The 14,495-nt window shown below is 47.2% G+C and overlaps 1 protein-coding gene across 1 annotated transcript in view; it reads right to left on the reverse strand.

Annotated features, from left to right (window-relative positions):
* Positions 1-192: 192 nt before the first annotated feature.
* The window catches only part of LOC117651871, a gene marked incomplete at its 3' end in the record, with an annotated part of 43,371 nt that continues 29,068 nt past the window's right edge, over positions 193-14,495 (reverse strand). The window contains 2 exon segments of the mRNA XM_034396409.1: positions 193-558; positions 1,766-1,903. Of these exon segments, the coding sequence (XP_034252300.1) occupies positions 193-558; positions 1,766-1,903 (504 nt within the window).

Raw genomic sequence — 14,495 nt, forward strand, 5'->3', positions numbered from 1 at the left:
CGAGTTGCCTATTTAACTGTAGAACGTTACCATAAAATATCAAGTCAGGCCTAGCACAATGTCTGATTATCGTTCAAGTAATTAATTCTTTCGCATTCATTTTTAAGATTAAGTCTTTTTACCGACTGCATTGAGTTAGGTTAGGAGCTTCCGCGGGGCCGATGCTGGGGTCCCTGACAAGCCCTTTCAACTCACCTTCAGGTTGTCGCCGTAATGCTCTAGCAGAGCTGGAACGAAGTCACACCCTCCACAATGATGATCTGAGCGCTCGCAGTCAATGTGAAGCTCCCTGACCAGGCGCGTGCAACGGAGCGGGTTTGCTCCTCCAGAGGAACAATCGACACGGACGGCACGCAAGGCGGGGGCCGCCAACGTCCAGACCGGGCGGGGCTGAGACCACCTCACAAAGGTCGCCTCCACGTGGCTCCAGGCGTGGCGGTCGCGGGCCACGGCTCGCAGCGCTCGGCACACCCGGCCCAGCTGGAACAGGTTCTGCCCCTCCAGGCAGCGGCACACGCGCAGCAGCACCTCCACGCTCAGGCGCAGGATGGCCGCGTCCTGCAACACAACACACCGGTCAGCCGGGTCAGCCCACGCAGCACAGCTATGCAGCCGAGCAACTCACGGCAACTTGTCATCGCTGGAGAACCACACACTACAAACCTAACTGTCTACTAAGTACACACTTACAAATGCATGCTTCCAAGTACTCACTTACAAACGCATGATTGACGCATGAAGTTATACGGCCTCAAGCATGCGTTTGTTAGGGTGTACTTGGCCAAGCGTGCGTTTGTAAGTGTGTACTTGGAAGCATGCAAGTGTGTACTTAGTAGACAGTTAGGTTTGCAGTGCAGACAAGAGTTTGCTTTGTCATGCACTCTAATCGGAAGGTGACGCGGAGGATTCACAAATTGTGGGTATCCCTGCAAACAGCCTCTGTGAGGGCGGGAAAGTCTTGAGTCCACGTAAGTACCGTACAAACAGATTTACGCCAAGTGTGTTGAATATGTCCATGTCAGTTGAGTTCAATATGTCCATGTCAACACGCCCAACTTTCTACTGAGAAATGCTGTGTAGTCACACAGTAAATAGAAATGGCAGAATCCGTAACGGTTCGGCACAGAAACCGCCAGTGAATGATTCTGAATTTGGTAGTCACAGAAACTGGCATGGACTCACAGAAACTGACAAAGGCTCCACAGAAACTGGAACGGGCTCACAGAAACTGCTACGAGATTACGGTCTCGCTGGCCAACCTAACCTCACTGCGTCTCTGGACGCTTTTGTTGTTTTGAACATAATTAACATATTTTGATGAGTGTGGGCGAGCCCACACGGGAGGAGCCCAATTGGCGACTTGTCGCCAAGCGCTAAATCACGGAGCGATTTGACCCTTCCGAGGAGCCCAAATCGCGACATGTAGCTCAATCTGGGAACCCTGGTGCTGATGACAAAAATAGAACCCGTTCTAACCCGATCTGAAGTGAAGTTCCATTAGTGAAGATATTGATCACCAAATTGTAATTTTTGTGGGGATCACGCTCATTCCTACGGTTTGACTGGGAAAGCTGTCTGCCGAAGGCAGGCTAGCGCCGCAGGCCAAGGTAGGTGCATACGCCAGGCGTGGATTGTCGAAACTGGCGCAGCATCGCGAAGCCTGTTACGACAAAACACGGGCTGGCGTACACCTGCCTTGTGTATTTAACAACTGATCGTAAGGGTGACATAAAGTTTACGACAGTGGGTTCCTTGAGCCACTTACTTGATAGGTTCCCTCAGGGCCCTCAGAACCAGGGTGCTTGTCGCCGCCAGAAACAGCGGACGGGGAGGCAGTCGCGGATGCCGTCTGGACGTCGCCTGCGTCGACCGGATTCTGCGCGTCCGCCATCTTGGAGCCGAGCTGCGGGCAGAGAGCACACTTCGGAACACGTTGCTGGGTAATTCCACGCCAACTTGAACACTCATAAACCTGACGTCGTCCGATTTCAACCAAAATTGGTGAATCGCCACCAATTAGTGTCTAGAATGACCCCCTAAAATGGTTTTGGCCAATAGCCAATAGTTCCGGAGATATAGCACTTCACCATTTTTGGCCATTTTCCAAGTTACAGAAACAGTGTTTCACTTAAGTGCCATTATCTCAGCTCCTATTGGACTTACAGGTCTGATTCTGTGCTCATTGGAAAGGGAATGAAATTTTGCATCAAAATGTGGCACTCTTAGGTTGATAGGTCAAAAACTTAAATAAATGTCTTTTTCGATTAAATGTTTAACTTGAAAATGTCGTTTCCAAAATACGTCATCCTGAAAAAAAAAATTTTCTTCACCAAAAGATCTTCTAAGGTGTCTACTTTAATGTCCTAAAGTGCTTCAAAAAGTATTTGAGTTTTGCAGTATTAGCAGGGGAAACCGTGATGAAATGTGCCCAAAAAGTGCACTTTTTTCACTCTTCGACTCTTCGCCCAGCCTCCGATGGTACTGTTGCAGTCCCACTCCTTCACCACCCTCAAAACTGTTACTCCTATGCCCAGCATCGATTGGTATGTATCAAAGTAATTGTTTGAGTAAGTCTGAGCGTTCAGGGAAGGGGTCAGATCAAATTCCAGCTTAGAACTTTGCGTAACAAGACATCAAATCGACTACTGAGTAACTCCATTCCAAGGTGGACCAAGATGTGGGATTGGGTCACGGATTCGGTTCAAACTTTGTGGGTTCAATAGGTACCACTAGTACCTATCAACCCTAAAAGGAAAGTTGGCTAGCTCAATTAGAAACTGATATATTTGCATTTTTCTAAATTTGACTAATTTAGCGGAAAAATGTCGCTTCCTGATTTTTTTATGGTAAAAGTTGTTTTCTTTAGTTCTGGGTTATGATTCTTCTTTCTAGTCATATAAAAAGAAAAAGAAAGGTGGTGGTAGGCCAAGTTTTGTACGTTGCTTGGTTTGGCCTACTTGAGCAATTTTGTCGAATTCATCGAAACTTTCATACCCAAAATACGCCACCTTGGATTTGACCCTGGTACGTCTCATTTCACTTCTTTTACTGTAATAAACAATTGCTTTATAGTCCCTGGTGGTCCCTGGTATAGTCCCTTTATAGTCATAGTTAAAAGGGCTCACAACCTACTACAGCAAGCTAACTAATGAACCACAAATCAACTTTTGGCAGACACATTACATTTTCCTCCGATTTAAATTCTTCACACCCCTCGAAAACTAGTAAAATTTGCTCGAAACAATTTCATTATAAAGTTTTAGTGCACCTTGAGTTTGGGTTTCTTTGTTTGTGTTGATACTATCTAAATTGTGGGCAAGGAGGATCTTTCCTATCACCCATGGTCATGTAGAAGCCCCAATCTTGACGAAAGCGCCATAATTAGGTCAAAGTAGAAAATTGAGAAATTTGTTTTTTATTTTTCTGGCCTATATGGAATTGTTGGTGCTAGGGACTATATAGCAGATGTTTATTAGAGTAAAAGAAGTGAAATGAGACGTACCAGGTTCAAATCCAAGGTGAAGTACTTTGGGTTTGAAAGTTTCGATGAGTTCGACAAAATTGCTCAAGTAGGCCAAACCAAGCAACGCACAAAACTTGGCCTACCACCACCTTTCTTTTTCTTTTTATATGACTAGAAAGAAGAATCATAACCCAGAACTAAAGAAAACAACTTTTACCATAAAAAAATCAGGAAGCGACATTTTTCCGCTAAATTAGTCAAATTTAGAAAAATGCAAATATATCAGTTTCTAATTGAGCTAGCCAACTTTCCTTTTAGGGTTGATAGGTACTAGTGGTACCTATTGAACCCACAAAGTTTGAACCGAATCCGTGACCCAATCCCACATCTTGGTCCACCTTGGAATGGAGTTACTCAGTAGTCGATTTGATGTCTTGTTACGCAAAGTTCTAAGCTGGAATTTGATCTGACCCCTTCCCTGAACGCTCAGACTTACTCAAACAATTACTTTGATACATACCAATCGATGCTGGGCATAGGAGTAACAGTTTTGAGGGTGGTGAAGGAGTGGGACTGCAACAGGACCATCGGAGGCTGGGCGAAGAGTCGAAGAGTGAAAAAAGTGCACTTTTTGGGCACATTTCATCACGGTTTCCCCTGCAAATACTGCAAAACTCAAATACTTTTTGAAGCACTTTAGGACATTAAAGTAGACACCTTAGAAGACCTTTTGGTGAAGAAAATTTTTTTTTTCAGGATGACGTATTTTGGAAACGACATTTTCAAGTTAAACATTTAATCGAAAAAGACATTTATTTAAGTTTTTGACCTATCAACCTAAGAGTACCACATTTTGATGCAAAATTTCATTCCCTTTCCAATGAGCACAGAATCAGACCTGTAAGTCCAATAGGAGCTGAGATAATGGCACTTAAGTGAAACACTGTTTCTGTAACTTGGAAAATGGCCAAAAATGGTGAAGTGCTATATCTCCGGAACTATTGGCTATTGGCCAAAACCATTTTAGGGGGTCATTCTAGACACTAATTGGTGGCGATTCACCAATTTTGGTTGAAATCGGACGACGTCAGGTTTATGAGTGTTCAAGTTGGCGTGGAATTACCCTGCTACTTCCAGCTGAACGTGAAGTGGACCATTGCAAAAGAATCCGACCGACCACCCCGGCCGGGTTTTCCGATCTTCTAAATCGTTCCTATTCTTTTCCAATCAAGAAGTACATGGTGAAGGAATCACTCAAAAAAGTCTACGAACATCTGCTTCATAACTACGAAGGAAATGAAGGCGTTGTATAATTGCTTCGTATCATGAAGAAATGCTTCGTATTGCGAAGGATTTTGCTTCATAATACGAAGCATTTCTTCGTAGATTTTACAATGCCTTCGTTTTCTTCGTATTACAAAGCGTTGCTTCGTAGACTTTTTACTGTGTACTTATGGTACCTTGCGCAGGGAAATCAGCGCGCTAACTCGAGGGGTCCTATTCAAAAGATCTCACACGCTCAGACCTATAAGGACTTTTTTCTCTCTTGCTTATAGCGGTTTTTGAGCAAACGTAAAATGTACTATTTTCTCCTTAACTATGCACAATTTTGATCGTTTCAGGGATATAATTGTCAATAGATCATGTAGAAATTGAAAAGTACTTTGCAAATGACATTAAGTCCGGTTTAATGAACTATAAACATTACACAATGAACAAAATAGTGCACAGCCAAAAAGAAAATAGTACATATTACGTTTGTACAAAAACCTTTATGGCAAAAGATAAAAAGTCAATACGAGTCTGAGAGTGTATCTGCGCGTTCCCCCGAAGACCATCTTATCTTAAACGCGGGTGAATTTCACTCAGTTTGACCATTTGGGATGGGTACGAGAGAAAGCGGGATATATTTCTGTATGCACTATTGGTTTCTTTGATCTTTCATCTTTACATTTCAGTGAACTTAATCACAAATTATATTGATTTGTAGCTGTATCAAATTATCAAACTGAGTGAAATTTGCTTGCGTTTAAGATACGATTGTCTTGGAGGGGACGCGCAGATAAGATCTTTGGAATAGGACCCCTCCAACTATACCACCACTGAATTGAACGGTTTAGACTAGACGTTAAGACCGGAAAACTCGGCCGGGTGGTCGGATGGTGGTTTTACAAGTGGTAGTACGGAAACTGTCAACAGTATCACATCCAAATATATTATGATTGGCTGAGCGATAGCGAAGCCTGTTACTTCAGTGGGGTTGAAAAGTTTTGTCTGTCTGTCTGTCTGTCTGTCTGTCTGTCTGTCTGTGTGTCTGTGTGTCCGCACTACTCCTCCTGAACGGCTCGGCCGATCTCGGTGAGATTTTGCACACTTTTTGGGTATGTCCTTGGCTCGGCACACGCGACATTTTACTATCCTAGCTCAACTGGTTCAGTTTTTATAGCCGAAAAACACCTAACAAACGGCGAAAAATCGAGTTTTCTGCAGATAGATCACTTCTGTCTTGGAGAAGGGGGGGTCTCCAGCCTCGACAAGTTAAAAAGTGACAAGGGTCAAGATCGTTTTATCTGTAGAAAAACAACCCTATTTAGAATGTAGGGGGGTCGGGGTAGGGGGTTGGGGGGGCATGCAACAAAGTAAAAAAATAACCGACGATGGACAAGCCATTGCCTGCCGCAGGCAGGCTAGCGCCGCAGGCCAAGGTAGGTACGCCAGGCGTGGATTGGAGGAACAGGCAGCGAGACATCGCGAAGCCTGCTACGACAAGACGCGGTCTGGCGTAAACCTACCTTGTTAAGTTTGGGAACAATGTGGATCTAACAAGAAATTACATTTGGTAAGAAGTTAGAAACTCTGCAAATCCAAAAGGGAGTCCAGAAGACCCATTTTTGTTGCCCAAGGTTTGTCGGAGTCCCCACACTCTACAAAAAATGTCCTGTCAACGCCGTTAATTTATGACCAATGTTTGCTGTTATGCAGTTCACGGCGTTTGCTGTGAACTAGTTCACGGCGTTCACTGTGATCTGCCCACAGTAAACGCCGTGAGTTTGAACCTGATTTGCAGCACTTCGGTGCTCAGCGGCGTCAAACTCACAGTGTTTACTGTGGACCAGATCACAGTGAACACCGTGAACAAAATCACAGTGAATCCCGTGAGCAGATCACAGTAAACGCTGTGAATTGACCTACAGTGAAAACTGGTAATAAACAAGGTAGGTTTACGCCAGACCGCGTCTTGTCGTAACAGGCTTCGCGATGTCTCGCGGCCTGTTCCTCCAATCCGCGCCTGGCGTACCTACCTTGGCCTGCGGCGCTAGCCTGCCTTCGGCAGGCATTGGCTTGTCCATCATCGGTTACTTCTACCTTGTTGCATGCTGGGGGCTCCAGACCCCCCTTCATTCTAGATAGAGTTGCTTCATCTACAGATAACACGACCTTGACCCTTGTTACTGTTTAACTTGTCGAGGCTGGGGGGCTCCGCCCCCCAGACCCCCCTCCTTCAAGACAGAGGTGACCAGCCTGCAGAAAACTCGATTTTTCGCCATTTTTTAGGTGTTTTTCGGCTATAAAAACTGAACCAGTTGAGCTAGGATAGTGAAATTTCGCGTGTGCCGAGCCGAGGACATACCCAAAAAGTGTGCAAAATCTCATTGAGATCGGCCGAGCCGTTCAGGAGGAGTAGTGCGGACACACAGACACACAGACAGACAGACAGACCGACAGACAGGAAAAACTTTTCAACCCCACTGGAGTAACAGGCTTCGCTATCGCTCAGCCAATGAGGTATTTTGCGATAGTGAAGAAGAGAAGGAAGAAGATGCCGCGGTGGGGGTAGAACATAACAAACCCTCATTTGTTTAGGCAGTTCGTCTGCTTGCGGGGCGAGGCGGGGGCGGGTGGGGGGCATCATGGCCGCCAAACAAATGAGGGTTTGTGATGTTCTACCCCCACCGCCGCATCTTCTTCTTGCTCTTCTTCACTATCGCAAAATACCTCATTAAGGGGGGAGACTCGTCTTTAGCACAAAAATTTTAACAAATTTCAGGCTTAAATAAAAATTGTTTCCAATAGATTTGAAGGTTAGTGTGGTTTTCCAATAAAAAGCTGGTTCTTTAATCTTGATTTTGAAAAAAAAAGTTTGTCTCTAGGCCCTATGACCTAGAATCTGTGATCTTTCTACTAAACCACTAAAATTGCGCCAAAAATTCACTGCGCGCATGATTTTTAGAGAATGCGGCATCATATCATAAATGTCTTTGTTGCTCCCTCAAGAAGACTCCTGGCACTCTAGATTGAACTAGAATGATTGAAATACCTGGTTCCTAAGTGCCTGAAATTTACATTTTTAAGTGTATAAAAAAAGCCTTTAAATTTAGACATTTCAATAATTTTTATCGGGCACTTCTACTTGTCCGATTGAAGATATCCTAGTTCAGAGTGACGGCCTTATAGAGGCAAAACATAGGAAAACCCATTGAGTCGAAACAATCAACGGTCTGGCTCAAATCGTGCGCGCAGGACCCAAAATATTGCAATTGAGTAAAATGGCTTCAAAGTTCGAACGGTCTAACCTATCCTGTGGAAAAATAATTACAAAATGTCACCCTATGGCCAAACGGTTTTGAAATTCAAAACCAGCCAGCCACCAATTTCAAGGGTTTGACACAAAGAATTCAAAAAAATCAAAAACGCAAATCTGATTTTTTGACGTAGAATGACGAGTCTCCCCCCCTTAACGGCATTGACAGGACATTTTTGGTAGAGTGCACCACCACTCGGGATTACTAGGACAGGCGACACGCCGTCACAGGGCCTTGCGGCTCCTGGGCGGACGCACGGCATAACCTAAAACTAGAGGTGCAACATGCGACAAAGAAGCACAAGTTGATGGCACAATACACATAAAACACGTTTTCATGTGGAGAGCCGCACAGGAGAGTTGCACTTTCCAGTTGAACACACTCTGAGAAAAAATGACGGTTAAACCAGGATAATTTTTTTGCCAAACTTTACCGTTCTTCAAAAACCAGTATCCACCGTACAGTCTACAGTATTTTCCGTACTTGTTTTACAAAATATTCCGTATCCGTAGTTTTTTTATCAGTAGTTACCGTTCTTTCGTACAGTGCATGCCGTAGGAAGGGCCAGATCTGGTCCCAACAAAGGCCGCTCCCAAGAATTGCCCACATCAGGATCTTAAAAAAAAGGGGGTCGACCGACTGAAAAATTTTATTGCACCTTTCGATAGGTCTCGTCAAGACCTTTTCAACGAGTGGTCGGAAGGGGGGTCCAGGAGACCGACTTCAGCAGTTATGTACATCAGAATCTTGAAAAACGAGGGTCGACCGACTGAAATAACTTATAGCAGTTTTTGATAGGTATTAAAAGTACGGGATTGCCGGGTAAAAAAGTACGGGATTCCTTGTAAAAAAAGTACGGTGTTGCCTGTAAAACAATCTAGGGCCCGCCCTTCCGTCAAACCGAGTAGCCAGCTCCGCTTCGCTGAGAGAGAGAGAGAGAAGCTCTCCTTTACGGCCTTGCGCGGCGCGCATTTAGCCCGGGCACGTTATTGCTAGCTGGCTGTGCTGTGGTGGTGGGGGGCTAAAAGCGGAGGTGGGGATTCTCTCGCAGGAAGCCTTCGACTGCCGCGAAGGCTTTGGATGGAGATCGCAGAACGGTTTCTGAGGGTGGGTTCTATTCCAGCTCTGGCACACTCATTGTTCAAGGCAACGCGCCCTGCCCATTCGCAATCCTCGAAGAGGTGCTGTGCGTCGCCGTTGAGTTCCCCACATCGGGGGCAGTTGGGCGCTTCGGTGCCAGCGACGCGGTGGAGGTGGGCGGGGGAGGCGGAGTGGCCGGTCCTGAGGCGCGTGATGCAGGTAATTGTTTTCCTGGATCCTTGAAGTCCATGAAACCACGGTCGGGATGGAGGGGTGGGCACAATGTCGAACAGGTACCTTCCTATCGTCGCGTTGGCCCAGCGACCCGCCCAGCGGGCTTTGGCCGCGGTCTTCTGGCGGAGGTATGCCGCAGCCGGGGGCAAGTTGAGGACGGTGAGGTCGCCTTCGGTGCGAGCCAGGTTGGCGGCAGCGTCGGCGGCCTCATTCGGGAGGATCCCTTTGTGGGCAGGTACCCACGCGATGGAAACTTGACAGCCCGTTCGCAGCAGCTCAACGCACTCTCGGCGAGCGACGACCAACTCTTCTGGGGTGGCGGCGGAGGGGTGGGGGTTGTTGAGCGCTGTGACTGTAGATAGGCTATCAGTTAGCACCACGAGGGAGCGGTAGCCGTGGCGCCTGGCGTACTGCAGCGCTTTGGCCGCCGCGAACACCTCCGCGGTGTACACCGTGGCCTCGGCAGGTAGTTTGTAGACTTCGGAGCGGAAGGACACGGCGTCGTAGAGGGCCGCGCCCACCCCCGCCGGGTCCTCCTCCGACGGGGGCGCCCTGGAGCCGTCAGTTGCTACGATGTTGACGTCCCTCCACAGCCCGGCCTTGAGCGCGGCGTAGACGTCCGCCAGGTTGCCGTCTTCGCCAGGGGCGGCCGTGACCGGGGCTGGCGGAAAGAACGGGGTGGTGGGGATGGGGAGCGTCCAGTCCTGGTGGTGAATGGCAAAGCAGGGCCAGGTGTGGTACAGTGGTGGGGGATCTCCGCTTCGCTGCGCCGGCAACTCGGTTCGACAGGGGGCCGACCCAGCTTGGCCTGCCGGCGGCCTTTTCTCGGGCCTTCGGCCCTCGCATCAGACCCAACTTGGCCAGTCGAAGGCCCGGGCCTTCGGCCCGCTCACATCACACACCCCGTGAGCGGGTAAAGCAAAGTTATCGATGTACCATCGTGACTTAGGCCCGCCCTTCTATTCACAATATGCAATAGCCCTTACACTTTTTTGGCTGAGCGATAGCGAAGCCCGTTACTCCAGTGGGGTTGAAAAGTTTTGTCTGTCTGTTTGTCTGTCTGTCTGCGTGCGTGTGTGTGTGTGCACTACTCCTCCTGAACGGCTCGGCCGATCTGGCTGGGATTTTGCAGCGTCATTAGGTATGTCCTTGGCTCGCCACACACCAAAATGCAGCTTTCTATCTCAATCCATCAAGAACCTATAAAGCCCCAATCCGACTGACTCACTCACTGACTCACTGACTCACTGACTCACTCATAGAAATGTTTGGGGTGAAGGAGTGGTCGTAGAGACTTGCGGTTTTTTCCATTCGATTCCAAATTTTAGGGGAAAAATTTGGGAAAAACCCCAAAAGTTGAAAATTCCTCACCGTTTCCGAGAAAACCTACTTTATCTAAAAAAAAGGGGGAACAAATTTCTCACCGTTTCCGAGCAAACCTACTAAATCTTCAAAAAAGGGGACCGACCGACAAAAAATTTTTATTCGCCCCATCGGTAGGTCTGGTCGAGACATTTCCGAAACTGTGCCGCAATCCGGTCTCCGTCACTGGCAACATCCTCAAACAAGCTAGGGCCCGCCCTTCCGTCGAACCGAGTTGCCAGCTCCGCTTCGCTGCGCCGGCAACTCGGTTCGACAGGGGGCCGGCCCAGCTTGGCCTCCCGGCGGCCTTTCCTCGGGCCTTCGGCCCTCGCATCAGACCCAACTTGGCCAGTCAAAGGGCCCCGGGGGGCCTACGGCCCTCTCGCATCACACACCCCGTGAGCGGGTAAAGCAAATTTATCGATGTACCATCGTGACTAAGGCCCCCCCTTCTATTCACAATATGCAATAGTCCTTACACTTTTTACTCCAACTGTCCAGAATGTGCCCATTTCATTTGTCTCTTAGCCCTCATTCCGACAATCCCCCAATTTGCCATGCTTCTGCAACTCCTTGCAATAGAGGCACAGCAGGAGCGCAAAACGAGTCCGTCGCACTTTTTCCCATAACTCATGAAGGCGGGCTCCTGGACCCCCCTTCCGACCCCTCGTTGAAGAGGTCTTGCCAAGACCTATCCAAAACTTAAGTAAAAATTTTCAGTCGGTCGCCCCCCTTTTTTCAAGATCCTGATGTGACTAATAGACGAAGTCGGGCTCCTGGCCCCCCTTCCGACCCCTCGTTGAAGAGGTCTTGCCAAGACCTATCCAAAACTTAAGTAAAAATTTTCAGTCGGTCGACCCCCTTTTTTCAAGATCCTGATGTGACTAATAGACGAAGTCGGGCTCCTGGACCCCCCTTCCGACCCCTCGTTGAAGAGTTCTTGCCAAGACCTATCCAAAACTTAAGAAAAATTTTCAGTCGGTCGACCCCCTTTTTTCAAGATCCTGATGTGACTAATAGACGAAGTCGGGCTCCTGGCCCCCCCTTCCGACCCCTCGTTGAAGAGGTCTTGCCAAGACCTATCCAAAACTTAAGTAAAGATTTTCAGTCGGTCGACCCCTTTTTTCAAGATCCTGATGTGACTAATAGACGAAGTCGGGCTCCTGGCCCCCCTTTCCGACCCCTCGTTGAAAAGGTCTTGCTGAGGCCAATCGAAATCTGCAATATTTTTTTTTAGTCGGTCGCCCCCCTTTTTTTGAAGATCCTGATCTGGCCAACTTTTTAAAAGCGGCCGATGGGTTCGGGACCAGGTCCATTCTTTTTTTCTCGTCGCCCCGATTCCAAAAATCCCCCTATGTGCCCTGCTAGCACCAATAATGGCGGAAATCCCCCTCCCGCTCATGTAAACCATGATGCACCTGCAGCAGCCCTTGTGCGACCCGGACGGGATTTGCACCACCGGATTATTTGTTTGGACGGTACTCCTGAAGTACCCTCCAAATCTGGTTACTCTAACTCAACTCCTTCCTTGTACACAGACACCAACAACAACAACAACAACAACAACAAAACACAGACACAAAGGCAAATGCATAGGCCCTCCCCCTATTTTTTGAATAGAAGGGGGGGCCCAAAAAACGATTAAATGGGCCCAAAATTCAACAAAATCCACTCAATCTTCAAAAAAGGGGACCGACCGACAAAAAAATTTTTTATTCGCCCCATCGGTAGGTCTGGTCGAGACATTTCCGAAACTGTGCCGCAATCGGGTCCCCGGCACCGGCAACATCTTCAAAATGATTAATAGGCCTAAATTCAACAAAATCCACTCCATCTTCAAAAAAGGAGACCGACCGACTAAAAATTTTTATTCCCCCCATCGGTAGGTCTGGTCGAGACGTTTCCGAAACTGTGCCGCAATCGGGTCCCCGTCACCGGCAACATCCTCAAAAACGATTAAATAGGCCTAAATTCAACAAAATCCACTCAATCTTAAAAAAAAGGGACCGACCGACTAAAAATTTTTATTCGCCCCATCGGTAGGTCTGGTCGAGACATTTCCGAAACTGTGCCGCAATCGGGTCCCCGTCACCGGCAAAATCCTCAAAAACGATTAAATAGGCCTAAATTCAACAAAATCCACACAATCTTCAAAAAAGGGGACCGACCGACAAAAAATTTTTATTCGTCCCATCGGTAGGTCTGGTCGAGACATTTCCGAAACTGTGCCGCAATGGGGTCCCCGTCACCGGCAACATCCTAAAAAAACGATTAAGTGGGCCCAAAAATTCAAAAAAATCCACTCAATCTTCAAAAAAGGGGCCCAAACCCGACAAAAAATTTTTATTCGTCCCATCGGTAGGTCTGCTCGAGACATTTCAGAAACTGTGCCGCAATCGGGTCACCGTCACCGGCAACATCTTCAAAAATGATTAAATAGGCCTAAATTCAACAAAATCCACTCAATCTTCAAAAAAGGAGACCGACCGACTAAAAATTTTTATTCGCCCCATCGGTAGGTCTGGTCGAGACTTTTCCGAAACTGTGCCGCAATCGGGTCCCCGTCACCGGCAACATCCTCAAAAACGATTAAATAGGCCTAAATTCAACAAAATCCACTCAATCTTCAAAAAAGGGGACCGACCGACTAATAATTTTTATTCGCCCTATCGGTAGGTCTGGTCGAGACATTTCCGAAACTGTGCCGCAATCGGGTCCCCGTCCCGGCAACATCCTCAAAAACGATTAAATAGGCCCAAATTCAACAAAATCCACTCAATCTTCAAAAAAGGGGACCGACCGACTAAAAATTTTTATTCGCCCCATCGGTAGGTCTGGTCGAGACATTTCCGAAACTGTGCCGCAATCGGGGCCCCGTCACCGGCAACATCCTCAAAAACGATTAAATAGGCCTAAATTCAACAAAATCCCACAATCTTCAAAAAAGGGGACCGACCGACTAAAAATTTTTATTCGTCCCATCGGTAGGTCTGGTCGAGACATTTCCGAAACTGTGCCGCAATCGGGTCCCCGTCACCGGCAACATCCTCAAAAACGATTAAGTAGGCCAAAATTCAAAAAAATCCACTCAATCTTCAAAAAAGGGGCCCAAACCCGACTAATAATTTTTATTCGTCCCATGGGGTAGGTCTGCTCGAGACATTTCAGAAACTGTGCCGCAATCGGGTCACCGTCACCGGCAACATCTTCAAAAATGATTAAATAGGCCAAAATTCAACAAAATCCACTCCATCTTCAAAAAAGGAGACCGACCGACTAAAAATTTTTATTCGCCCCATCGGTAGGTCTGGTCGAGACATTTCCGAAACTGTGCCGCAATCGGGTCCCCGTCACCGGCAACATACTCAAAATCAATCATCAATTATCATCAAGAACCTACATAGCCGCAAAATCCGACTGACTGACTCCCTCACTTATCATCAAGAACCTAAAAAGCCCCAATCCAACTGACTGACTCACTGACTCATCCACTGACTCACTCACTCATAGAAATGTTTGGGGTCAAGGAGTAGTCGAGAGACTTGCGGTTTTTTCCCATTCGATTCCAAATTTAATGGGAAAATGGGGAAAAATACCCCAAAAGTTAAAAATTTTCTCACCGTTTCCGAGCAAACCTACTCAATCTTCTAAAAAGGGGACCGAATGACAAAAAAAATTTATTCGCCCCATCGGTAGGTCTGGTCGAGAATTTCCGAAACTGCAGCAGTCGGGTCCCCGCCCCCGGCTTTTGGGTAAATCATCATCATCAAGAA

The sequence above is a fragment of the Thrips palmi genome, unplaced genomic scaffold (assembly GCF_012932325.1).
Source record: "Thrips palmi isolate BJ-2018 unplaced genomic scaffold, TpBJ-2018v1 HiC_scaffold_6, whole genome shotgun sequence".
NCBI classification, from domain to species: Eukaryota; Metazoa; Arthropoda; class Insecta; order Thysanoptera; family Thripidae; genus Thrips; species Thrips palmi.